Below are 25841 nucleotides of genomic sequence, written 5' to 3' on the forward strand. Positions count from 1 at the left end.
AACAACTTAAAGTATACAATTTAATGTTTTTTTTTAGTATGTACAGAGATTGATACAATATTACCATAGTCAAATTTAAATCATTTTTATTATCTACAAAATACAGTCCAGGATGATAGTTTATGCCTGTAAATCCAGCTACTCAGAAGGCAGAGATAGACAAAATCCTGGTTCAACAGCAAGGCAATACCCACCCTCCCAGAAAGCAATAAGCCAGATGTGATGCTTCATACCTGTAAGACAAGTTACATGGGTGGTGCAGGAAGGCAGAACATAGCATGGGGCTGACCCTGAGTGAAAACGCTGCATCCTACCTGAAAAATAACAAAAGAAAAAATAAGCTGTGATGCAGCTCAAATGACAGTGCCTGCTTAGCAAGCACAAGAGTCTGAGTTCAAATCCCAGTGCTGCCAAAATCAGTCAATCAATCAATAAAGGCTTTGGCCCTAGGTATCACGTCCTTACACTGTGGATTTGCCTGTTGTGGACATTTTCCTTTATACTGTTGAGTAATATTCCACTGTGGAAACTTGGTATCAGTGGCTCATTCCTGTCAGCTGCTCAGGAGGCTGAGATCTAAGGATTGTGGTTCAAAGCTTGCCTGGGGGCAGGAAAGTCCGTAAGACTCTTATCTTCAAATAAACTATCCCCCCCCCCCAAAAAAAAGCCAGGGGGCTGTGAAAGTGGCTCAGTGGTAGAATGCTTGCCTTGCATGCATGAGGCCCTGGGTTCAATTCCTCAGCACCACATAAGCAGAAAAAGCCAGAAGTGGCGCTGTGGCTCAAGTGGTAGAGCGCTAGAGAGGAGGGCTCCTGTAGGATGGGAAGGGGGAGGAAGAGAGAGAGAGAGAGAGAACATGGCTGATCCATAGGGTAGGGCAGCCTCTGGTATCTAGATCACAATGAGTGTGCCACCAGCACCATGTGCCTCAATGGCATGTGCATCAATGAAGATGGCAGCTTCATGTGTCTCTGCAAGCCGGGCTTCACGCTGGCACCTGGTGGTCAGTACTGTATGGGTGAGGCATGAGGCTGAGCCTTGCACTTCAGAGAGGGTGGTGACAGGGAAGGATGAGGGAAGGGTTGGGGAGAAGAGAGGAGGGAATGGGGTGGAGGAGAAAGGCAGAGGTGAGGAGGGATGGGAGAAGAAACACAGAAGGGGGAGCAGGGAAGGATGGGCATGGGGAGTGAGGGATGGGGAGCAGGCTGGGCCTTCCCATAGGTACTGCTCTCCCTTCCCTCCCCCCCAGACATTGACGAGTGCCAGACGCCAGGCATTTGCGGGGGGACCAGCGGCTGCACCAACACTCAGGGCTCCTTCCACTGCGGGTGCCTGGGGCCGCGGGCAGGGGGCATGGGCAGCCCCACATGCGTGGACTCCCAGGTGCACGGCAGGTGCTTCGGGGCTGCCCAGCCTGGCCTCTGCTCCCGGCCCTTGCCGGGCACCATGACCAAGGCTGAGTGCTGCTGTGCCAGCCCTGATCATGGGTTTGGGGACCCCTGTCTGCTCTGTCCTGCCAAGAACTCTGGTGAGTTTCCTCGGGCCAGGCCCCGTCTGAATTCATCCCTGGGAGGGGGGAGGGAGGGGGTCCCCCTAAGAAAAGACCTGGGAAGGGGGCAGGGAGGTTTCTTGCCCAAGGCCAAGGTGCCAGAGCCAGTTCAGCCTCAGACCCCACCCCAGGGGCCAACCTTCATCAATGCTTCCCCCCCCAGCCGAGTTCCAGGCCCTGTGCCCGGGCGGACGTGGCATCTTGGCGGATGGGCAAGGTGAGTGGTGTCTCCCCTTCTTCCTGGGCTTGGGGACCCCCAACCTCCAGAAGCCAGGGCAGCTGTGCCATCTCGCGTCTGCAGCTGTCTCCTGTCTCTGCAGACATCAACGAGTGTGCCCTGGACCCCGAGGTGTGCAGCAATGGCGTGTGCGAGAACCTTCGGGGCAGCTACCGGTGCATCTGCAACTTGGGCTACCAGGTGGATGCCTCGAGCTGGGACTGCGTGGGTGAGTACAGGAGCCAATGGAGGGGAGGGTGGGCCAGGCCTCAGCAGGCCCCTCCCCCTGGCTTCCCCCTCCCCCACAGATGGGATGAGTGTGCCCTCAACCCTCTCCTGTGTGACAATGGGCTGTGCCAGAGTAGCCCGGGAAGCTATAGCTGCTCCTGCCCCAGGGGCTTCAGCTTCTCAGACACAAAGACCTGTGAAGGTATTGGGGGCCCCTGTGGTCCACGTGCACCTGTCTTATGTCTCCCTCTGCAGCCAGCTTGTGCCTTGACCTTTCTGAAGGTCACTGTTGCACACTGAGCATGCGTGTGGTTTTTAAGCAATCTGGCCAGGCATTTGGTGACTCAGGCCTATAATCCTAGCTACTCAGGAGCCTGAGATCTGTGGATTGCAGTTTGAGGCCAGCAGGAGCAAGAAAGTCTGAAGATCTTTAATTAACTGGAAAAAAAAAAAACTGGAGGGGAGCTGTGGCTCAAGTGGTAGAGCCCCAGCCTGGAGTGAAAATGCTAATGGGTAACGTCCATGCTGTGAATTCAAGCCCTAGGACCAGTATACACAAAAAATGCAATCTGACGGGCTGGGAATGTGGCTTAGTGGTAGAGTGCTTGCCTATCATGCATGAAACCCTGTATTTGATACCTCGGTACCACATAACAGAAAAAACCGGAAGTGGTGCTGTGGCTAAGTGGTAGAGTGCTAGCCTTGAGCAAAAGCAGCTCAGGGACAGTTCCCAGGACTTCAGTTCAAGTCCCAGGACTGGAAAAAAAAAAAGGAACTAAGTTAAAGGGTGCTTTGCCTGTCAGCTCTGCTCATGAAGATGTTCCAGGCTGGAGTGTGGGGGGGTATTTTTTTCCTGTCCTTTTCAGCACATGATATATGCACATCTGTACACACATGCACACATAGCTGGCAAACACTGTCCTTTGCGTACAAGTTCTATTCCTGCATCTCTTTTTCCTGTACCTGGGTTTGAGCCCAAGCCCTCCTACTTGCTAGCTTCGCTGGTGCTCTACCAGTTGAGCCACAGCATCAGTCTGGCTTTTTCCTGGTCATTTTGGAGATGGAATCTTTTGACTTTTCTCTCTGAGCTGGCCTAGAACAATGATCCTCCTGATCTCAGCTGCCTCAGGTGTGAGTCATCGCCTGCCCTGGCTATTCCTGAGCCTTCTGCTTGCTCGCTTGGACAGGCACCATGGTGCCATGGTTCTGTGGGGAGGAAGGGCCCTGCCCAGGTGGGCCTTCAGTCCTGCTGCTCAGCATCAAATAGCATCTGTCTCCTACAGACATAAATGAGTGCCTGTCTAGCCCGTGTGTGAATGGCATATGCCGGAACTTGGAGGGCTCCTATGCGTGTGAATGTGCCCCTGGCATGCAGCTGGGTTCTTCTGGAACAGTGTGTGTAGGTGAGAGGTGTGATGGGGCCTGGGCACCTGCAGATAGAGTGGGGACAGGTTTAAGCCCAGCATGGAAGATGGGGCTCATCCCCTTACTTCCCCCACTTCTCCCCCCTTCCCCCCCACCCCCCGACTGCCCAGACAGCACCAAAGGCACCTGCTGGCTGCACACCCAGGACGGCCAATGTGAGGTGAACCTACCAGGCCCAACTCTGCGTTCTGAATGCTGTGCCACCCTGGGGGTCGCCTGGGGGAGCCCCTGCGAGCCCTGTGAGACTGGTACTGACCCCACCGGGCATCTCAGTCCTGTACCTGTACCCTGGCTCATTGGTAGTGCTGGGTAGAGAGTGACCCCTCTTTCCATCCCCATTCTACCAACCACAGATCACACCTGTGCACGTGGCTTTGCCCGTGTGAAGGATCTTACCTGTGAAGGTAACTCCCGCCCCCCCCCCCTCCCAATTCTAATTATTCCCACTACCAACACCTCCCCCTCCAAAAAAAAATTCTGTCCCAGCTGGGTGCCAGTGGCTCATGCCTGTAATCCTAGCTACTAAGGAGGTTGAGATCTGAGGATTGAGGTTCAAAGCCAGCCAGGGCAGAAAAGTTTCCATAAGACTCTTATCTACATTTAACCACTCAAAAACTGGAAGTGGTACTGTGGCTCAAGTGGTAGAGCGCTCTCCTGGAGCACAAAGAGGCTCAGGGACAGCGCCCAGACACTGAGTTCAAAGTCCCAGCCTCCCCCAACACCCCCCCCTCAAAAAAAATCTTCCCCTAGGCAGGGCTGGTCCTAAGTGCATGCTGCCTGAGTCCCTTCCTGGGTGTATTTAAGGTTGAAACAAATTTCTCCAGCCCCCGTACTTAAGACTTGCCAAGGGCCCTCAGTACCCATCCTAGGCCCCCTCTTCCCTCTCCAAGACTGCCAGAGCCCAGGGGCATGGCCAACACCCCCCTCCCTCTCCTTTCCTCCCATGACCAGATGTAAACGAATGTGACTCCTTCCCTGGCGTGTGTCCTAATGGGCAGTGCTTCAACACCAAAGGCTCCTTCCGCTGCCAGTGTCTCCAGGGCCTGACACTGGACACCTCTGGCCGGCTATGTGTGGGTGAGTCCTGCAGGATCTTCCAAGGATGGAACCACCTCCCCAATAGGAGGGATGTGGGGGGTGGCCCAGGACCTTCTATTCCCTGTCCACTTCCTTCTGATGTATGTCCAAACAAATCCCCTTCACTGCACCCTGAGAATCTAACTTCTCCCTTTCCGAAGCTCAAGCCAAAATGGTACAGCTTGGTGCCAGCCTAGCTACTGAGCTGGTGTCTTCTCTCGTCACCTGTCAGTGCACTCAGGGTTCATGTGGGCATCCTGCAGCCATGGGACTGAGGCTGAGGTGCACAGAGAGCAATTGCTCTCATCTTGGAGCATAGATACTTCCCTGAAACGGTTCACCCTCAAGTTGCAAGGCCCTGAAATGATCTTTTCAGATATAACATTGCTACCTTTGAAAAAGGAGAAGTACCTTAACCTAGCATGGTAGTACACACCTGTAATCCCAACACTCAGGAAGCTGAGGCAGGAGGATGGTAGATTTGAGGATCATCGGGGCTACATAGTAAACTTCCTAGTAAACCTAGTAAACTTCCATCAGTAAAGACTGAATGAGTAGATATTTTGGTTCTGGGGGCCATACTGTCTCTGGGCAACCACAAAATTTATGTATACCAGCAGATGTAGCTGTGTGCCATTGAAACTTCATTTAACAAAAACAAGAACAGGCTCCAGTCCCCTGGCTGGAAGTGGATGAAACTCTCTGGAGTTGGGGAAGATATGGCTGCTTTCAGGTTGTTCTGTGTTTTGTTTGGCTGGTGTTTGAACTCAGGGCCTTATATTTACTAAGCAGAAGTTTACCACTTGAGCCATGCCCCCAAGATCTTTTTGCTCTAATATTAAAAAAAAAATAGGGCCGGGCGCCGGTGGCTCACACCTATAATCCTAGCTACTCAGGAGGCTGAGATCTGAGGATCGAGGTTCGAAGCCAGCCTGGGCAGGAAAATCTATGAAACTCTTATCTCAAATGAACAGCTAGAAAACTAGAAGTGGCACTGTGGCTCAAGTGGTAGATCGCTCACTTTGAGCTGACGAGCCCAGGGACAGAGTTCAAACCCCATGACAAATAAAAGAAAAAAATAGGGTCTCACTTTTTTTCTCAGATTGGCAAGGACCATGATCTTTCTACTTAGGCTTTCTGCATAACTGGGATGACAGGCATGCACTACTGTGCCCAGCTTTTTATTGGCTAATATGAGGTCTTGTAAACATTTTTGCCTAGTCTGGTCTTGGACTGTAATCTTCCCAATTTCAACTAGGATTACAGGCATGAGTCACTCTGGTAGATTTCTGATATTTGAGTTAGTGTGCATGTATTTTGCAGTATTGGGAATTGAACCGAGGGCCTTTTTAGTGCCTGAGAAGCATTCTACCTTGAGCATCATCTTGAGATTTAGTGGTTGAAGGGCTTAGAACCATGCCTACGACTTGGTTAAGTACCCAGGCAGTGTGTTGTTGTTATTATTGTTGGGTGGGACTGGGGCATGACCTCAGATCTCAGCAAAAGGAAGTCATTCCTTTTCGCTGTCCTTACTGGGAACAAAGCCAGGGGCAAGTGATGCTGAGTGCCAAACCTGCCTCAGTGTGCCAGGGGCCTGCCCTAGTAACCTCTCCTCCTGCAGATATGAGGCTGGAGCCATGTTTCCTGCAATGGGACAAAGAGGACTGTGAGGTTCCCCTGCCTGGCAAGTATCGGATGGATGTTTGCTGCTGCTCCATCGGGGCCTCATGGGGAGCTGAGCGTGAAGCCTGCCCAGAACCTGACTCCCCGGAGTTTGCCAGCCTGTGTCCCCGAGGGCCAGGCTTTGCCAGCCAGGACTTCCTCTCTGGCCAGCCCTTCTATAAAGGTTGGGCTGGGAAGGGGAGCTTGGAAGGGGCCCTGGGTGGGGGAGGGGTGAGGGTGGGGAGGGCACAGGATACCAATAAAGGCCTGGGGGTGGACAGTGAGTTTGGGGAAATGTACAAACTCCCAGGGAGGGCTAGGATTCAGGCACCTAACTTTTGGAGCATTAGGGTGTGATTTGGCTGACTGTGTTTTATTTTATTATTTATTTATTTATTTTTGGGTCCGGTCGTGGGGCCTGAACTCTGGGCCTGGGCGCTGTCCCTCAGCTCTTCAGCTCAAGGCTAGTGCTCTACCACTTGAGCCACAGCGCCACTTCCGGCTTTTTTTCTTTTTGCTTATGTGGTGCTGGGGAATCGAACCCAGGGCCTTAGGCATGCAAGACAAGCGTTCTACCACTGAGCCACCTTCCCAGCCCCCTGACTGTGTTTTATACCCCACCACCAGATGTGAACGAGTGTAAGGTTTTCCCGGGGCTCTGTGTACATGGCACCTGCCGTAACTCTGTGGGCAGCTTCCGGTGCTCCTGTGCTGAGGGCTTTGCCCTGGACCCTCAGGAGAGGAACTGCACAGGTAGGTGCCTACATCTGCCACTTGGAGCCTGGGTCATGCCTGCCAGGAAAGGGGCCTTGAGTTAGATACAGAGGCAAAACCTTTTTTTTTTTTGGCAGTACTAGGATTTGAATTCAGGATTTCATGCTTGCTAGGCTAAGGTGTTCTCCCAATGAACCTCCCAGCCTTTTTTGTTCTGGTTATTTATTTTCTTATTTTTATTTTTTGTTGGTTGTGGGGCTTGAACTCTGGGCTTGGGCACTGTTCCTGAGCTCTTCAGTTTAAAGCGCATGCTCTATCACTTGAGACACAATGCCACTTTCAATTTTCTGGTGGCTTATTGGAGATAAGAGTCTCACAGACTTTCCTGCCTGGGCTGGCTTTGAACCTCAGTCCTCAGATCTCAGCCTCCTAAGTAGCTAGGATTTCAGGTGTGAATCACTGGCGCCCAGCCTGGTTATTTATTTATGTTTTCCAGTCCTGGGGCTTGAACTCAGGGCCTAGACACTATCCATGAGCTTCTTTTGCTCAAGGTTAGCACTCTACCACTCAAGCCACAGCGCCACTTCTGGCTTTTTCTGTGTATGTGGTATTGAGGAATCAAACCCAGGGCTTCATGCATGCTAGGCAAGCACTCTACCACTAATCCACATTCTCAGTTCATGTTCTGTTATTTTAAAAAGAGCATCTCACTTTTTGCTCAGGCCTGCCTGGACTATAATCCTATCTATCGTTGCTATAGCTGGGATGATAGGCATGAACAATCACACCTAGCTTTTCCTGTCAGAATGGAATCTTGCAGACTGCTCCCCCTCCCCTCCCTACGCCATTGACCTGGAACTGAGATCTTTTTGAAGAAGATCTCTGCCTCCTGAGTTGCTGGGATTATAGGCATGAGCCACTGGCCCAGTGAAGTCTATTCTTCAGGCACCTTTTGTACTATCCTTCTGTGTGCTGTGTGACCTAGGACAGATCATTACCCTCTGGGTGGCAGGGATCCCACTGTCTCTATGGAGGAACTGGCAAAGATGACCTCTGGGGCCTCCTGGTTCAGAAACTTTTCTGCCTTATAATGTATTCAGTTAGGGCATCTCTTCCCTGGCTAGGGTCAGTATCTTGTGGCTCTTTTGCAGGGCCTCATGTCTATAGAGACCCTGTCCCATAACTCTTATCTGAAGCTCCCTTGGCCTTTGCTGCCACATGCTACACACACAAACCCCCAGGCCATGCACCCCTGTCCCTACAGACATCGATGAATGCCTCATCTCCCCTGATCTCTGCGGCCAGGGCGTCTGCGTCAACACCCTAGGCAGCTTTGAGTGCGAGTGTTTTCCGGGCTACACAAGTGGCTTCATGCTCATGAAGAACTGCATGGGTGAGTGGCTGCAGGATGACATCACAGCCCTGGGTAGGATGGGCGTCCAGAGGAGGTGGATGTGGTGAACTGCTCTACAGATCGGGCACAGTGACCCTGGGTGCCTCAGGGTACCACCATTAGCAAAGAGGCCTGGGAGGGGCTGTGTTCTGGGAGCAGCCAGCATAGTGGGGGTGGGGCAGGTCTCCCAGAAACCAGGAAATGCTGCCATTTGAGAAACATCTGGCCAGGTGTTAATGGCTCACACTTGTAATCCTAGCTACTAAAGAAGCTGAGATCTGAAGATTCAGGATCAAAGCCAGCCAGGGCAAGAAAGTCTATGAGCCTCTTATTTCCAATTAACAACCAAAAAGCTGGAAGTAGAACTGTGGCTCAACTGGTAGCCTTAGAAGCCCTAAGTTCAAGCACCAATAGTGACATAAAAAAGAAAAGAAAAAGAGGGGCAAGGAAGTTGGCTCAGTGGTAGAGTGTTTGCCTTGCATGCATGAAGCCCTGGGTTCGATTCCTCAGCACCACATAAGCAGAAAAAAAGCCAGAAGTGGTGCTGTGGCTCAAGTGGTAGGGTGCTAGCCTTGAGCTGAAGAGCTGAGGGACAGTGCCTAGACCCAGAGTTCAGCCCTCATGACTGACAAAAAAAGAAAGAAAGAAAGGAAAGAGAAAGAAAGGAAGATAGATCTGGCCACAGGCAGGTAGCTCATGTCTGTAATCCCAGATACTCAGGAGGCTGAGATCTGAGGATTGCTCTTTGAAGCTAGCCAGAGGAGCAAAGTCTGTGAGACTCTTATCTTAAATTAGCTACCAAAAAAACAAAAATGGAGCTGTGGCTCAAGTGGTAGAGTACCAGCCTTGAGCTAAAAAGCTAAGGGACAGTGCCCAGGCTCTGAGCTCAAGCTCTAGTACTGGTACCACAAACAAACATCTGGGCCAGGTGTGGTAGCACTGAATCTCCAGGCTGTGCTGACTTCAGCAGGGTGATGGGTGGGGAGCAGCAGAGAGAAGCTTCCAGGAGCCACATCCTTGGTCAGCATTTCCAATGTACCATCTCTTCTCCATAACCAGACGTGGATGAGTGTGCGAGGGACCCGCTGCTGTGCCATGGAGGCAGCTGTACCAACACTGAGGGGAGCTTCGAATGCCGCTGTCCCCCAGGACACAAGCTGACAGCCCAGGGCACTGCCTGTGAGGGTGTGTGTTGGTGTGAGCATGTACCTTCTGGATGTCTTGTTGTCTGAACAAGATGGTGGGCTGGTGTGTCTGTGGTTCTCCCTGGGGATGGGCCTGTGTATGTGCAATTGAAAAGCAAGTGTGCAAGCAGGTGTGAGTAGAGTGTAGATGCATAGGCAATAGAAGTGTGTGTGAACATGCCCTATGTGAGTTTGTATCCTGTGAAAGGGTATCTAAATACATGTGCATTGAGTCTGTGGGAGTATGTGTGTCTACACGAGGGTGTTTGCATGTGAGTTGTTATGAGTATGTGCATGTGGGTGAGTATGTAAGGGGATGCGTGTGTTTGTGTGTAACTCTATAAGGAAAGGCATGAGTGCATGAAGTGTGTGTATGCATCTCTTGGTGTGCAGAGGATGTGTGTGTTTATGTGCTTACAGAAGGGAAATGTTTGTGTTGTTTGGGTTTTTTCTTTTTTGGTACTAGAGCCTGAGCTCAGGGTCTCATGCTAGCTTGACTTGCTTGCTCATCTAGTGTTCTACTACTTCCAGCCATGCCTCCAGCCCTGCTTTTTGCTGGTTATTTTGGCCTTGAGTCTCACCAACTTACCTGCTCAGGCTGGCTTTGAGCTATAATCCTGTAGATCTCAAAAACTTGTAGAGCTAGGATTATAAGCATGAGCCACAAGTGCTGGGGGTTGTGTTCATGTGTAGTTATACATGTGCACATGCACACACACACACAAGGAGTGTGTATGAGTGTGGCTCTCCATCCAGGTGTGGATATCTGGGCAGGTGTGTGTGTGTGTGTCCTGGCCTGTGGCATAAGATGTGCTTGTGGGCAGTACAGGCACTCTTCAGAGTGTCCCTGAGAGTCTCACACGGCCGTGAAGACGGCAGATGGGGTGCAGACCCCTCCCTCACGAGGGATCCCCACCAGCTGCGGGTCCCCCCACAGACGTCGACGAGTGTGCCCTGCGGGACGGTCTGTGTCTTCATGGCCAGTGTGTCAACCTCATCGGCACCTTCCGCTGTGTCTGCCACTCGGGCTTCCAGGTCACGCCTGAGCACCAAGGCTGCCAGGGTGAGACTGCGAGGCCCCCTACCCGTCCTCAGCCCCCCCGAGGCCTGCCCCCCAATCTGCCCACCCTCCTCCAGCACCCCACTGCTGGGTACCCCCTAAACTAGGCCCTGCCTGTGTCCGACCCTCTCTCACTGCCGGACCCCTCCTGCCTGTCCCACCTTCCACAGACATTGATGAGTGCCGGGTGGGGAATGGTGGCTGCGAGGCGCACTGCGTGAACACTGAGGGCAGCTTCCAGTGCAGCTGTGGACAGGGCTACGTGCTGAGGCCCGACGGGAGGGCATGCGCGGGTGGGTGGGAGCACATGCACGTAGGAGGGGGGAAAGGATGGTTGTGCGGGGGTGGACAGATAGGCATGCATGAGTGCACGCACTGGGTGGGCACAGGCGCAGGTACAAATGGAAGTAGGTGCGAGGGCGTACAGCATGTGTATGCGCATGTGTAGTCGCGTGTGAGTAGGTGGATGGGCATGCGCGGAGGCTCATGGCTGTGCTTGGGTGGGCCATATGCATGTATGGGTAAATGCATGTGGATAAAGTGATGCGCATGCGTAGGTAGACCGACACATGTGGGCCGGTGCGCACGCGAGAGTAGAGGTAGTTGCGTGTGCGCATGCGTGAGTGGGCCAATGCGCATGTGTGTGCACGAGGTCTCTTTCCCGCCTTCCCTCCGGCGTCAGAAGTGTGACGGCTGGCGTCAGCCTGTCCCGGAATCCTGCACGGCTCAGTCCAGGCTGCATCCAGTCAGAGCTGAAGCATCCCCGAGCCTGGCCTGTGGGCTTCTGGCGCTCTCGGAAGGAACCCGGGGCTCTTCCCATGTCCCTGTCTGTCGGCAGCCCACCCTCCGTCCCCGCTCCCACAGATGTGGACGAGTGTGAGGAAAACCCGGCCGTCTGTGGCCAAGGCCGGTGCACCAACGAGCCCGGTGGACACCGCTGCCAGTGTTACGAGGGTTTCACGGCTGCACCTGACGCGAAGACCTGTGTGGGTGAGAGGCCGGGGCTGAAGGGTGGGGAAGGCCGTATGTGAGTCCCCCTTCCCCCCCCCCCCCCCCCCCCGCCCCGCTTTCCTGAGGCTGCACCACGTGATCACCACAGACCCTGGGACCCATCCCTGAAGATCCGTAGGGCTCCAGGCAGGGCTTCGAGGGATAGCTCTTCGAGGTCTCCTCAGGCCCATCAGCGCCCTGGGCCCACGCTCCGAAGCCTGTGGGATCTGTTTCCAGGAAACTTTTTGTTCTTCTGGATTGCATTTGTGGAACGTGTACTACTAAGCAGAGAGCCATGTTCAGCTCTGAGAGCTGTACTTTAAAATCACCACAGGCAGCCGGGCGCCGGTGGCTCATGCCTGTAATCCTAGCTATACAGGAGGCTGAGATCTGAGGAGCCGTGCAGGAAAGTCCGTGAGACTCTTATCGCCAATAAACCACTAGGAAACCAGAAGTGGCACTGTGGCGCAAGCCGGAGAGCGCTCGCCTTGATCTGAAGAACTGAGGGACAGTGCCCAAGCCCCACGATTGACCACCCCCCCAAAAAAAAAATCACCACAGACAAAAGTTTTGGCGGCAAAGGGTTTTCATTTGTTTATTTTCTCTTTTTGTGCGGTTCCTGGGGCTTGAACTTAGGCCCTGGGTGCTGTCTCTGAGCTGCTTTTTGCTTAATTCACAGCTCCACTTCTGGCTTTTTTGGTGGTTTATTGGAGATAGAGTGTCACAGACTTTCTCGCCTGAGCTAGCTTTGAATTGCGATCTTCAGATCTCAGCCTCCTGAGTAGCTAGAATTACAGGCAAAGTCTGGCTTTTAAATTTTTATTTATTTTTTTCCTTTTTTTTTTTTTGTCGGTCGTGGGGCTTGAACTCTGGGCCTGAGTGTTGTCCCTCAGCTCTTCAACTCATGGCTAGCGCTCTATCACTTGAGCCACAGCGCACCACTTCTGGCTTTTTTTTCTGCTTACGTGGTGCTGAGGAATCAAACCCAGGCCTCATGCATGCAAGGCAAGCACTCTACCACTGAGCCACCTTCCCAGCCCTTTATTTATTTTTTATATTGCTAGTCATGGGGCTTGAACTCAGGGCTTAGGCACTGGCCCTAAGCTTCTTTTGCTCAAGGCTAGCACTCTTATCAGTTGAGCCACATTGCCACATCTGGCCTTTTCTGTTTATATGATACTGAGGAATCAAATCCAGGGCTTCATGCATACGAGGCAAACAATTTACCATTCAATCACATTCCCCAGCTCTTTTTAAAGAAAAATTAATATGCTAGTATTAGGGCTAGAACTTAGGGCCTGGGTGCTGTCCCTTAGTCCTGTAAGCTAGCACTTTATAACTTGAGCCACAACTTCTCTTCCAGCTTTTTTTCTGGTTAATTGGAGATAAAAGTCTCATAGACTTTCCTGCTCAGGCTGGCTACAAACCTTGATCCTCAGATCTCAGCCTTCTGAGAAGCTAAGATTACAACACTCAGCTCCCAGTTCGCTTTTATTTCCTAAATCCCTCTGGGAATGTTTGCCTGTGACATTCCCGGCCTTGGTACTAGAGGGAGCTTCGCACCATTAGAGAGTCCTAGTGTGGCAGCACATTCAGGAATTGTAGTGGTCTCCCTCCTACCCCTTTCACTTTTCTCCCATCACCAGCATCTGATCCTCAGGTCTCAAGCCCTCTCCTTCCACAGATGTGAATGAGTGTGACTTGAACCCTCACATCTGTCTCCATGGGAACTGTGAGAATACAAAAGGATCTTTTGTCTGCCACTGCCAGCTGGGCTACATCGTCAGGAAGGGGGCCACTAGCTGCTCTGGTGAGCCAGCAGTCAGCCATGCAGGTGGGAGGAACCCCAGGGGCCACTGTTGGAGATCATCAGGACTGTCTCTGTGCTTCAGGGCAGAGCCCAGTCAGAATTCATTCTTAGAGATTTCCACTAATGAGTCCTCTTGAGAGTAAATTTACCTGGGGCTCCCCTTAAACAGCTCCATAGAGCCCCAGTGTTACATTGCAACTTTCCCAAATTATCAGCCAAGCCTGATAATTTTGCATGATACAAGGATGAACACCTAACTATTTGTATAGTTATAGAATTAGCTTCCCAGGGTTCCAACAACAACTGAATACATGCCTGCTGGCTTAGAGGCCCAGAGATTTATTCTTTCTCCATGAGGAGAACTCCAGGGACAAGAGCTTAGGAGGGATGGATTTTTGGTTAGGGATTTAGAGAGAGCATCTGTCCCACACATCTCTCCAGCTTCTTTACTGTTCCTTGGTTTTGGAATAACACCATGCTAACTGCTGCCTTGTATGTATATGAAATCTGTTTATTTTGTCTTGTCTCTTCCTCCCTCCCTCTCTCCCTCTCTTTCTCTTCTCTCTCTTTCTTTTCCCCTTCCTGCTCTTTCCTCTGCCCTGGGGATGAAACCCAGGGCTTCACACTTGCCAGGCAAACACACTACCACTAGAGCCACACCCACAGCCCTTTTGCTTTTAGTTTATTTTGCAGATAAGGTCTTGGGCTTTTGCCCACTGATCCTCCTATCTCCACTCTTGTGTAGCTGGGATTTCAGGCATACTCTACCATACCACCACACCTGGGCTCATGTGGTATTATTTTCTCTGCCTGTGTCCAACTTTCACTCTTAAGAGAGAGGAGTAGTTGTTGGATCAAGGATCACTAGAGGTAATCTCAATTTAGTGACAGTCTACAGAAATGTCATGTCCAGATGAGATCAAATTCACAATTGGAAGATTGGCACTTTGAATATACCTTTTGAGAGACCACAATTCCCCACACTTGGGCTCTATGGTTATTTTTATGTGTACTGGCACAAATATTGCATAACAGCATCAATTCTGGTTGATATTTAAGCCACACCTTTTTGTGCTTTAGCCCCGCCCCTGCCACTTGAGCCACACTTTCTAGCACTTGGGCAGTGTCCCAACTGCTTTAAGCAGAGCCCTATTGCTTGAACTACTCCCCCTAGTGCTTTAGCCATGCCCCTACCACTTGAGCCAGGCCTTAGTACTTGAGTCACACTTTCACAGCTTAAGCCATGCCCTAACACTTAAGCCACACCTCCAGCCATTTCAGACCATTTCTGAATTCTGCTCAAGTATTGCCCTTGGGGTTTTGGAGCTTCTCTCTTGGGTTCTGGAGGCGGATAGAAGCTCCTTGGTTTGGAGGGCTATCTCATATACCTTGCTCTTGACCTGCTTCTTCTCTTCTGGACCTGGGTTCCATTGTGGCACTCTCTCCTTTCAGACCTAGATGAATGTGAGCTGGGCCAGCACAGTTGTGACAGCCATGCCTCCTGCCTTAACACCCCTGGGAGTTTCAGCTGCAGGTGTCATCCAGGCTGGGTGGGGGATGGCTTCAAATGCCATGGTGAGTACCTGGGGGAAAGGAGGGGATCCCTATAAAATGGAAGAGGTTAGTGGAGACAGGATGGGGGTTCTTGGACTCAGGGGTGTCTCTAAGGGCCATACAGGGCTGGGGTGGGTGTGCCTCCTTACAGCCTCCCCCCCCTCCCCCCCCCGTGTATACGCTTGAGGGTTATGGGTTCTGATTTCATACAGACATGGATGAATGTACCACCCCAGAACATCACTGCAGCCCCAGAGCTGACTGTCTCAATATCCCGGGGAGTTACCGCTGTGCCTGCCGCCCTGGATTTGCTGGGGATGGATTCTCCTGTGAAGGTGAGTGTAGGGCTAGGCAGCAGCCAGACAGGGGCAGCCTGGGGCCCTAGGTGACCTTCAAGAGTCTAGGACTTCTTCCCCCACCCTGTGTGGGTTCCAGCCCAACTGGCCTCTAGCTGTCTATGCCTCTGGGCCTCTCAGATAGGGATGAATGCGCAGAGGACATGGATCTTTGTGAGAATGGCCACTGCCTCAATATCCCCGGCGGGTACTACTGTGAGTGTGAGATGGGTTTCACTCCTACTGGGGACCATGGAGCCTGCCAGGGTGAGTCCTGGGCCTGCCAGGGTATGGGGGCACAGAACGCTGTGGGACAGGGCAGCTCACCTGGGGTCCCTGCAGATGTGGATGAGTGTGCACTTGAGACACTGTGTGTGCCTGGGAGCTGTGAGAATCTGCCAGGCATGTTCCGCTGCCTCTGTGAGGATGGCTATGAGCTGGACCATGGTGGCAGTCACTGCACAGGTATGTGTCAGCAGACAAAGGAAAGGGCTGCAGGATGTAGCCTGCTCCTTCACTGTCCTTCCTATGTAGTCTCATCATTCCATTATGTCACCCTGCTTTGTTGTCCTGGTACCATCTCCTGAATCAGCAGTGAATGAATGAGTATGCCTTCCCCTACAACTGCCCAAGTGCTCCTCCAGTTGTATGTCTTTGAAAACGAGCAGATGGTAGCTATTTTTCCCTTGCAAGTCTTATTATTTCAGTTGTCCCTGCTCAACTCCACCACTGTGGCTCCAAAGCAGCCATAGACAATATATAAATGAACACGTATGGCCAGGTGTCAATAAAACCTTATTGACACAACCTAGTTGTGGCCAGATTTGACCCATGAGTTGAAGTTTGCCAGCCCTTGGTTTGAAAGCATTTTCTAAATCTGGGTTTTATTTGTTGGCTGTGGGGAGCCTAGGATGGAGGGCTTGCAGGAGGCAAACCTATTCTGAGTCCAATAGAGCAGGGCAGGCACACTATGGAGGCCCCATCCCCTTCCGTCTGTCACCTGAGAGCAGACTCTAAACAAGGGAGGGGAGGGGGTATAATGAAGGCTCCCAGCCAGTGACAGTGCCTTCCCCCACCCAGACATCAATGAGTGTGCAGCCCCTGTGAACTGCATCAACGGACAATGCATCAACATTCCCGGCAGCTATCTCTGCAACTGCCCCCAGGATTTCGAGCTGAACCCCAGTGGGGTAGGCTGTGTGGGTGAGTCAACACTTGCACTTGGCCCAAGCAAAAGGCCCTAGGGTCTGTGGAGCTAGGACCTGAGTTTACATGCTTGTCTACCTGCTCCTCAGGCAGTTGGCACATTTGTCAATCCCAATGGGATTGCTCTTCTCATCTGGGGAGTTCTAGCCATTGGTCTAGATAAGCAGCCACATAAACGCACAATTTCATACATATCCACACATACACAGAATTAAACAGGTATACAGAGACATACAATTACACACACAACAGTTACAGAGAAAGTTATACAAAGAACCACACAGAAGCACACACATGTGCACAGGGTCCACAGAGATAATTACAAACACATTGCCCTCAGATACATACACACACACACCCATACATACACACATATACACACATATACATTGTTTTTCCTCTGCCTTCTGCTAACCATCCCTTTCTGCCTGTGCAGACACCCGGGCTGAGAACTGTTTCCTGGAAATGCACAGCCGAGGGGATGGAGGTGTTTCCTGCAGTGCTGAGGTTGGAGTTGGGGTCACCCGAGCCTCCTGCTGTTGCTCCCTGGGCCGGGCCTGGGGCAACCCCTGTGAATTGTGTCCAATGGGAAACACAAGTGAGTAGTTCCTACAGAGTGGGGGCTACTGCTGGGGTTCAGCCATAGAGACTGGGGAGTTCATGAGACATCTCTGCTCATGAAAACTGGTGTGGGAAGGGTAATCTTGGACCTTGAGAGCTTGTTTGGAGGTTCTAGCAGGGGAGCGCAGCTACTCGTATACCCTTGACCGAGGACCGGTCCTCCTCTATCCGGGATGGTCGTCCTCTTCAATTGAGCGCGCAGCTTCGGGAGGGACGCTCCACATGGAGCGGTGAGGGAGGAAGGGGACACCCGCCTAGCCAGCCAGCTCAGCCGAATCAACCCTGGCGATCAATGGGGTGACAGATGTCGCAGCCAGATCGCCCTCACATCCGGGAAGGGTAATCTTGGATCATACATTCTAAACCTTGGCCTTCATGGGCCAGGCCTTCTTCTAGAGCACTTTTGGAAAACTCAGTGTATAGTCTCACCATCACAGACAGTCAACAAACATTGGAAATTTTTTGGTACCTTTTGCTGAGGGCTGAAGATACAGAGAAGGACAAGTTACAGCTGTGGTATACTGCCCCTCATCTGGGAATCTCATTGAGAGCCAAGGGTCTGTTTGAGGCTTATGGCCTAGGAGAAAGCTAGGGAGAGAAAGGGGCCAAAGGAAGTCTTCCTACAGGAGAATTGAGGAGGTTATGAAGTAGGAGTAGGAGTTTTCCTAGAAGAATAAAGGGAAGGGTCTACAATGCAGTGGGAACAGCATATATAAAGCTACTGCCTTATGATCCATCTGCTTACAAATTGAATATGGGTCCTACTTTACACATACCCAGGTACTCCCAGATTTGGCCAAGGTCTCTTGGCCCCGAGGAGGACTGGGGGTAAGCAAATGTAAGGGTACAGCAGTGGGATGGAGGCTCCCAATACTGAGCCCTTTTGGGGGACCTCCCTCTTCTGTTTCCCCTAGGCATTGTCCAAGTGCCTCTCCTCATGACCCTTTACTTAGAGCCCATTTCCTTTGCAGGTGAGTACAGAACCCTGTGCCCGGGTGGTGAGGGCTTCCGACCCAACCCCAATACTGTTATTCTGGAAGGTAAGTTTCTGGCATACCCTCTGCCCGTCTGTCCATCTCTGTCCATTCACCCAATAAGAACCTTTCTCTTATCCTTACTTCACCAAAGTACCTTGTTGGGTGGCCATATCCTCCATCCACCTGGAGGCCAAGCAGCAGAGCCAAAATTTAAAATTTTTGGCTTTAAAATTATTCTTTAGCCATCTCTTTTTTTATTTCTTTTGTCCACCCACCCATCCATCCACCTGCTCACTATTCATCCATTCACACAACCATCTATCTTTTCATTTATTCACTGCCACCCACCCTTCACTCAGCTACCCATCATTCTCATCATCCAGCTATCCATTGATTCTTTATCAGTCTATTGGTCTGTTGTTCATCCCACCCATTTATCTCCACATCATCCACTTCCATCTGTGTATCTATCCACCTCTCCATTTATCCATCCCTCTATCCACCCACCTAGACATTGATCCATCTACACATCCACCCATCCATTTGTTCATCCTCATTCCTTCTCCATCCATGTGTCTATCAGCCCCCATCTGCTCTGTCCATCTGCCAACCTCCTATCCACCCACTTATCCATTTCTCATCAATCCATTCCCCCAAATCTGTCTTTTCATTCACCTCCTCTTCCATTTTTTTTTTTTTTGTTGGTCGTGGGACCTAAACTCTGGGCCTGGGCGCTGTCCCTCAGCTCTTCAGCTCAAGGCCAGCACCCTACCAGTTGAGCCACAGCACCACTTCCAGCTTTTTCTGCTTATGTGGTGCTAAGGAATCGAACCCAGAGCCTCATGCAAGGAAAGCACTCTACCACTGAGCCACCTTCCCAGCCCCTCACCTCCTTTTCCATTGACCCACTTTTTCCACCTATTTCTGGTAGCTTTTTGTAGGCACTCAGCTTCCCATCAGTCCTCCTTGGGGAATGATGAGACTGGGAAGACATGAATGGGAGGATGGACAGTGTGGACTCACAGATGGGAGCAAAGAAGCTGGACTCAGGCCAGTTCTGACGGTCCAGTCTTTGAGGCAGATCCTTCAAAGCTCCTACAGCCATGGATAACTCCTGGGGGTGGTTGAAAGGCAGCCCATGAGTGTCCCTTAAGACCCCTGCTAGGGTTTAGCTCAGCTTTCATTTCCACACAGACATTGATGAATGCCAGGAACTGTCTGGGCTGTGTCAGGGAGGCAACTGTGCCAATACTTTTGGCAGCTTCCAATGTGAGTGCCCGCATGGGTACCAACTCAGTGGGGACACCCGCATCTGCGAGGGTGAGTATGGACTCTTCCTGTATTGGGTCAGGCTCTCCTCCATTTCTGCTATTCTGCTTGGACTGTGATCCTTTTGTTGGCTTGTTGGGATGGCAGATACAGACCACCAATATGACTTGATACTTGAGTTGGGGATCTTAAGAACTTTTGCCTTCGCTGGCCTGGGAATATGATCCTTTTTTATTTCAGCTTCCCAAGTAGCTGGAATTACAGGTGTGAGTCACCATTGTTAAATATTTTTGTCTCCTTAATAGTCACTTTTATGGAGGGGTGAAGCCTAGAGTCATCTAGTGCACTGCACTTTTTTGTGACTTCCAGCATAATCTACCAGTGGTGGGAGGTATATTTATTTGGTAGTATTAGGGATTGAAATCAGGGCCTCATTTTGCTTGCTTGCTCACAGCTGGCACTCTACCACTAGAGCCATACCTCCAGTCCTAGTTTTGGTGGCTAAGAGATAAGAATCTCATGGGCTTTTCTTGTCCAAGCTGGCTTTGAACCAAGATCCTTAAATCTCAGCCTCCTGAATAGCTGGGATTATAGGTGTGAACCACTAGCACCTGGCTCAGATATTTTTGTTGTTGTTGGTCATAGGTCTTGAATTCAGGGCCTGGGGGGGTCTGTCCCTGAGCTTTTTTGCTCAAAGCTAGCACTCTACCACTTTGAGACAAAGCACCACTTCCAATTTTCTGGTGGTTAATTGGAGATAAGAGTCTCACAGACTTTCCTGCCCAGGCTGGCTTTGAACCATGATCTTCAGATCTCAGCCTCCTGAGTAGCTAGGATTATAGGAGTGAGCTACCAGTGCCTGGTTAGATTTTTTTTTTGTCAGTCATGGGGCTTTAACTCTGGACCTGAGTGCTGTCCCTCAGCTCTTCGCTCAAGGCTAGTGCTCTACCACTTGAGCCAAAGCCACTTCCTGTTTTCTGGTGGTTTATTGGAGGTAAGAGTTTCACAGTCTTTCCTGCTTGGGCTGGTTTTGAACTGCTATTCCCAGGCCTCAGCCTCCTGAGTAGCTAGGATTACAGGAGTGAGCCACCAGTGCCCAACCTGACTAGATATTTTTTAAAGAATAGAATTGTTATACTACAATTTTTCTACTTAATACTCTGATTACGTCTTTCCATATCTATACACTAAACTGTCTGCATCATTTCAAGCTGACTTTGTGAACAGACTAAAACCTAGAATGAAGTTCTTCCAATGGGCATAGGGTCTGCAGTTGCCCAATCACTGGTCACCACTGCCTGTTGCCTCTGCCCCACACCGCCCTCTCCCTACAGATATTGATGAGTGTGCCACACAATTGGGTATATGTGGCCCAGGCACATGCTACAACACCTTGGGAAACTACACCTGCATCTGCCCTGCAGAGTACCTGCAAGTTAATGGCGGCAACAATTGCATGGGTAGGAAGCATGATGGGGATGGGGGAATGGGCATTGCAAGATCACATGGTATGGAAGGAACCACTGAGAGCCTCTAAGCCTTAGAAATACACAGAGAGAAATATTTAGGAGGGGAAAGAGGGAGGGTGAACATATTTGAAGTGCTGATCATGCATCCGTGAATAATATTGAAAAACTCAAAAGCCCAGGGCTGCCATGAACAGTTGTTCAAGTTGTGGACTGCCCAACAAAGGTTAAGTCATGAAAGGCTCTCAAGTGTGTGTGGGGAGAAAGACTAAGTTACTCATGTTCAAAGGAATTCAGGAGTGAATTTAAAGTGTGTTTCTGTTTTCCTGTGCCTTGAATCACCCTTTCCTCTATTCTCTCCCAATGCCAAGGACAGATATGAGAAAGAGCATGTGCTTTCGCTATTATAATGGCACCTGTAGGCACGAGCTGGCCTTCAACATCACTCAGAAGATGTGCTGCTGTTCCTACAACATCGGCCAGGCATGGAACAGACCTTGTGAAGCCTGCCCCACACCTGCTAGCTGTGAGTGCACCTCCCCTCCCCTCCTTTGAGCTTTGGGCATCTGGACTGCCTTGCACTGGTGCGAGCTGGATCAAGGTTACATTCCCCACGTGGATGGGAAAAGCAGTCTTTCTTCCAATTTGCAGACTTTGCAAACTCAGGATGGATTGGTGATGGGAAAAGCCCTTGGTGACAACAATTACTCTGAGAGGCTTACCAAGTGTCTGGAGTTGAAGAGGAAACACAGATAGAGAAACCTAGGTCACATCCCCCTACCCCACAAAGCTGGGAAAAGGCAGTCTTAGGGAAACTCGAGGAAGATTGGGCCCCGAAGGAGAATGCTTGGCCTGTCAGATGAGGGAGGGAAGTTGAGGTAGGAAGGACAGACAGAGCTGCTGGTAGTGTGGAGGCAACTTTGTTGACAGCTAGGATACAGCCTAAGTCAAATGTGATGATACATGCCTATGATCACCTCAGGAGGTGGAGGTAGGAGGAGTTTGAGGCCAGACTGGACTACATAGCAGTCTCTGTCTCACAAAACAATAACCTGTTGGTAAACAGAACAAGATCCAGAAAGAATAGCAGGAATGGGGCCAGATCAGAGCATGGCATGGGTCAATTCCTTCCTTACCAGCAACCTGGTGACTTTTGGAAATGCAATTCTGGAGGCTAGAAGCTCAGAGTCAAGATGTCAGCAGGGCTGGGCTCTGAGGACTGCAGTGGAAGATCCTTTCTGATGACTTTTTTTTTTTTGCCAGTCCTGGGGTTCGAACTCAGGACCTGGATGCTGTCCCTGAGCCTCTTTAGTGCTCTACCACTTCAGTCTCAGCACCACTTCCAGTTTTTTAGTAGTTAATTGGAGATGAGAGTCTCATGGGAACTTTACTCCCCAGGCTAGCTTTGAACTCCAATCCTCAGATCTCAGCCTACTCAGTAGCTAGGATTACAGGCATGAGCCACCAGTGCCCAGCTCAGATAATTATGTTGATGATTCTTTTTGTGATCCTTGGTGTATAGCTACATCACCCTGGTCTCTGTTTCAGTCTCTCTGTCCCCCCTCCTTCTCCTTTTCTTATTTTTTACTGGGTTTCGAACTCAGGACCTCTCTCTCACTTGCTAGGCAGATACTCTGCTACTGAGTCCCCAGTCCTTCCCCTTTTTTTTTTCTTTGCTTCAGTTATCTTTCAGATAAGGTCTTTTGTTTTTGCCTGGACAAACCTTGGACCTTGATCCTTCTATCTTTATTTCCCACATTGCCAAGATTACAGGCATGAACTACCACCCTCTACCCTCTCTATGCCTCTTCTTTGGACTTTGGAGTCACCTTATTCCAGTCCCATCCCTTCTTAACTTGATGATATCTGCAAAGACAAGAGTTTCCAAATAAGGGCACATTCTGAGGTTCCATTTGAGGGAATATTGCACAACCAGGTGCATAGCCCAATAGGAAGAGTCACTATTGAACATTTCTGGGCTCTGGGTGTTGAGCTCTAGGAAATAAGAATAAAGGAGATTCAGTTCTTCACCCTGCACTGCATTTAGAAGGCAGCTGATACAGGTTCTCTACCACTTTATTCATTCTTTTTCAAATAGGGTCTCACTTTTTGCCTTGGACTATCTGGAACACAGTCTTCCAATTTTTTTTTGTTTCCCATATAGCTGGGTTTATAGGCATGTACTACCACATTCATGTATTGGTTGAAATGGTGTCTCAACTTTTTGCCCAACTGGCCTCGAATCAATCCTCCAGTCTTTTTCTTCAAAGTAGCTAAGATGACAGGCATGAGCCACCACTCCTGATTCTCTTTCTCTCTCTCTCTCTCTCTCTCTTTTTTTTTAGTCGGTTGTGGGACTTGAACTCTGGGCCTGAACGCTGTCCCTCAGCTCTTCGGCTCAAGGCTAGAGCTTTACCACTTAAGCCACAGCACCACTTCCACCTTTTTCTGTTTATGTGGTGCTGAGGAATTGAACCCAGGGCCTCATGCATGCAAGGCAAGCACTCTACTACTGAGCCACCTTCCCCAGCCCCTCTTTCTCTCTTTTAAAAGAGACCTTCTCTAATCCTAATGATCTTCACACGGCCCCATCTTTGGACACTCTGTAACATAGGACTTTGGGACTGCAGTTTCTAACACATAAACTTTGGGGATGGGGGAGTTGAATCAACACTGGAAAGACAAGTGGGAGAAGAGTTCTCAAAATCTCTACAGGTAGGGGCAGAGGTGAATATGGTAGTATAGTAACAAAGCAGTCTGTGTTTATCTAATGATGCCAACAAGTATGCTTGGTTGTAGCCTGAGCAGCAAAGAACTTTGGGGGATGGGGGTCTCCCTTTTGTGTGTTGGGGAACTACTGATTGCACAGGCCAGGGGCAATCTTGAGCCCAGGGCTGCTTAAGCAAGCTCGGGCAGGTTAGAGAAGACCAGGTGGGGTTGGGCTGTGGGGTGAGAGGGGTGAGGACTCTCCTTGCAGAGTCTGCTCTGAAGCTCTGCTGTCCTTGGCACAGCTGACTACCAGGTCTTGTGTGGGAGCCAAGTCCCTGGCTTCATCACTGACATGCACACTGGAAGGCCCCGCGGTGAGTGCTGCCCCTCACATACATCTGAGTGTCCCCAGCCTGGCTGTTTTTCCTAATCCCATCTTCCTTCCTTTCCACCCTGTCTCCCTAGCCTCTCTTTGTTCAAAAACCCTAGGAATCTACCCCCAAAATCTACCCTTCCTCCCTCCCTCCCTCCCTCCTGTGCTGGGGATGGAACCCACAACCTCATGCATGCTATATCCTCACCCTGAAATATGCATTTTTTAATTGACACCAGAACTTTTACCTGCCCTCCCTGTACTGGCCACATCTGGCCTCTTTGTGGTGTGAGCAGGAGCATTTTGGCCCCAGCCGTTTTTGTGGATGGAGCAAGTGCTTGCTGGCAGCCACAGCCCCTTCTACCACACTGTAGGACCAGCAGGTACCCAGGGATGGGCCCCCCTGACCTCTTATGTCTTCCCCAGATATTGATGAGTGCAGGGAAATCCCAGCCATCTGTACCCATGGCGTCTGCATCAACCAGGCCGGGAACTTCTACTGCGAGTGCCCTGTGGGCTTCCAGTACCACAGCAACTTGCTGGCCTGTGAAGGTGCCCACCTGTTCTATCCCCAGCTCTGGGGCCTTGGTTGAGGAGGGGGGATGCTGCCCTTCCCCCCACATGGGTCTCCTATGATGCAATTGAGGGGAACCATGTAACACTCTGAACCTGTTTCCCCATCTGAGTGAATATCTTCCTGGGGTCCTCTATCGCCTCTAACCACCCTTGCTCTGGTTTTAGATGTTTTCAGAGAGATCTCCAGGGCTGAGCTTGGGGTCTGGTTCTGTCAGGGTGGGCTTCTCTTATCCACTTGGTTCACTGGCTTGGCCCACAGATGTGGATGAGTGTGGTACCACAGAGAGTCCCTGTGGGAGGAAAGAATCCTGTGTCAACATCCCAGGCAGCTACCGCTGTGAGTGTGCCCAAGGATTCACACTGTCGCCCAGAGGAGTCTGCGTGGGTAAGTGGGGTATCCAGGATGATGGGCCAGACCCTAGCAGAGCAAGTCTGGGAAAAGGAGATAAGGGACCTAGATGGCTCCTGGTGACTTGTGGAGGGCCTGGATCCCTGTATGCACTGTTGTGGGGTTTGGGAGAACACAGAACCCCCATGATAACACAGTTTTGGGGTGATATGAGATGTGCTGGCCGTGGTGCTGGCAACCCAGAGACCCTGGAGGGATCTTAAACATGGGTGCTTCAGGACAGGCTCAGGCTCCCCCATTGTAGCCTGGGGGGTTGGGGAAACAGTGATGTGGCCCTTGGACATACTCTGCTGCCTGAATCCCTGGATGGAATGAGTGCCAGGAGATCATGAATGTCTGTGGTCGTGGTAACTGCGTGGACATGGAGGGCAGCTACATGTTCCTCTGTCACCATGGTTTCCGGGCCTCAGCAGACCAGACCCTGTGCATGGGTGAGAGGCCTTCCTGTGTCTTCCTCTCAGGACAGGCTCTGCCTGGGGTCTTCATCTCCCCCAGGTTGGGATGGCTCTTTTATCTATACTAATTCACAAATGGATGCAGATTTGAATCCTCTTAACTCTTAAATCTGTCTCCCCATGCCTCAGTTTTCCTACCGTAAAATGAGAATGATAGGTAGTGCCAGATACCCCATCTAAGGGTCACTGTCCAGCCATCTGAACCAGGTATGGTGCTGGGAGACAGGCTGGGTCGACTGGCTCCTCTCCCCGAACCACCAGTGCACTTCCCTTGGGTGCATTGAGTGAGTTGGTGTGTTTGGCTCTGTCAGACCTTGATGAATGTGACTGGTGGCCATATGGGAATGGAACCTGCAAGAATACCATTGGCTCCTATAGCTGCCTCTGCTTTCCAGGCTTTGCAGCTTCACACAATGGGGGACTGTGTGGGTGAACTTGCAGGGTTAGGGGACAGGCCTCTGTGTCCTCTTGAATAGCAGATACATCTGACGAGCATTGGTGGCTCATACCAGTAATCCTTCCTACTCAGATGCTGACATCTGAGGATTGAGGTTTGAAGCCAGCACTAGCAGGAAAATCCTT

At 50.9% G+C, this 25841-nt stretch overlaps 1 protein-coding gene across 1 annotated transcript in view; it reads left to right on the forward strand.

The window, feature by feature from the left end:
- Positions 1 to 25841, forward strand: part of Fbn3 (fibrillin 3) — a 58282-nt gene that overhangs the window by 12850 nt on the left and 19591 nt on the right. Inside the window, 33 exon segments of the mRNA XM_042693805.1 lie at positions 896 to 1018; positions 1250 to 1528; positions 1713 to 1766; positions 1870 to 1999; positions 2075 to 2196; positions 3278 to 3397; positions 3530 to 3667; positions 3773 to 3823; positions 4371 to 4496; positions 6118 to 6342; positions 6786 to 6911; positions 8137 to 8265; positions 9325 to 9450; positions 10387 to 10512; positions 10680 to 10802; positions 11374 to 11499; positions 13184 to 13309; positions 14762 to 14884; positions 15076 to 15198; positions 15340 to 15465; positions 15541 to 15663; positions 16279 to 16401; positions 16841 to 17002; positions 17997 to 18065; positions 19197 to 19322; positions 20606 to 20731; positions 21114 to 21263; positions 23749 to 23820; positions 24246 to 24371; positions 24655 to 24783; positions 25113 to 25235; positions 25571 to 25674; positions 25676 to 25688. Of these exon segments, the coding sequence (XP_042549739.1) occupies positions 896 to 1018; positions 1250 to 1528; positions 1713 to 1766; positions 1870 to 1999; positions 2075 to 2196; positions 3278 to 3397; positions 3530 to 3667; positions 3773 to 3823; positions 4371 to 4496; positions 6118 to 6342; positions 6786 to 6911; positions 8137 to 8265; positions 9325 to 9450; positions 10387 to 10512; positions 10680 to 10802; positions 11374 to 11499; positions 13184 to 13309; positions 14762 to 14884; positions 15076 to 15198; positions 15340 to 15465; positions 15541 to 15663; positions 16279 to 16401; positions 16841 to 17002; positions 17997 to 18065; positions 19197 to 19322; positions 20606 to 20731; positions 21114 to 21263; positions 23749 to 23820; positions 24246 to 24371; positions 24655 to 24783; positions 25113 to 25235; positions 25571 to 25674; positions 25676 to 25688 (4068 nt within the window).

Source organism: Dipodomys spectabilis, unplaced genomic scaffold (genome assembly GCF_019054845.1).
Source record: "Dipodomys spectabilis isolate Male_0828 unplaced genomic scaffold, ASM1905484v1 ptg000173l, whole genome shotgun sequence".
Classification (NCBI taxonomy): Eukaryota; Metazoa; Chordata; class Mammalia; order Rodentia; family Heteromyidae; genus Dipodomys; species Dipodomys spectabilis.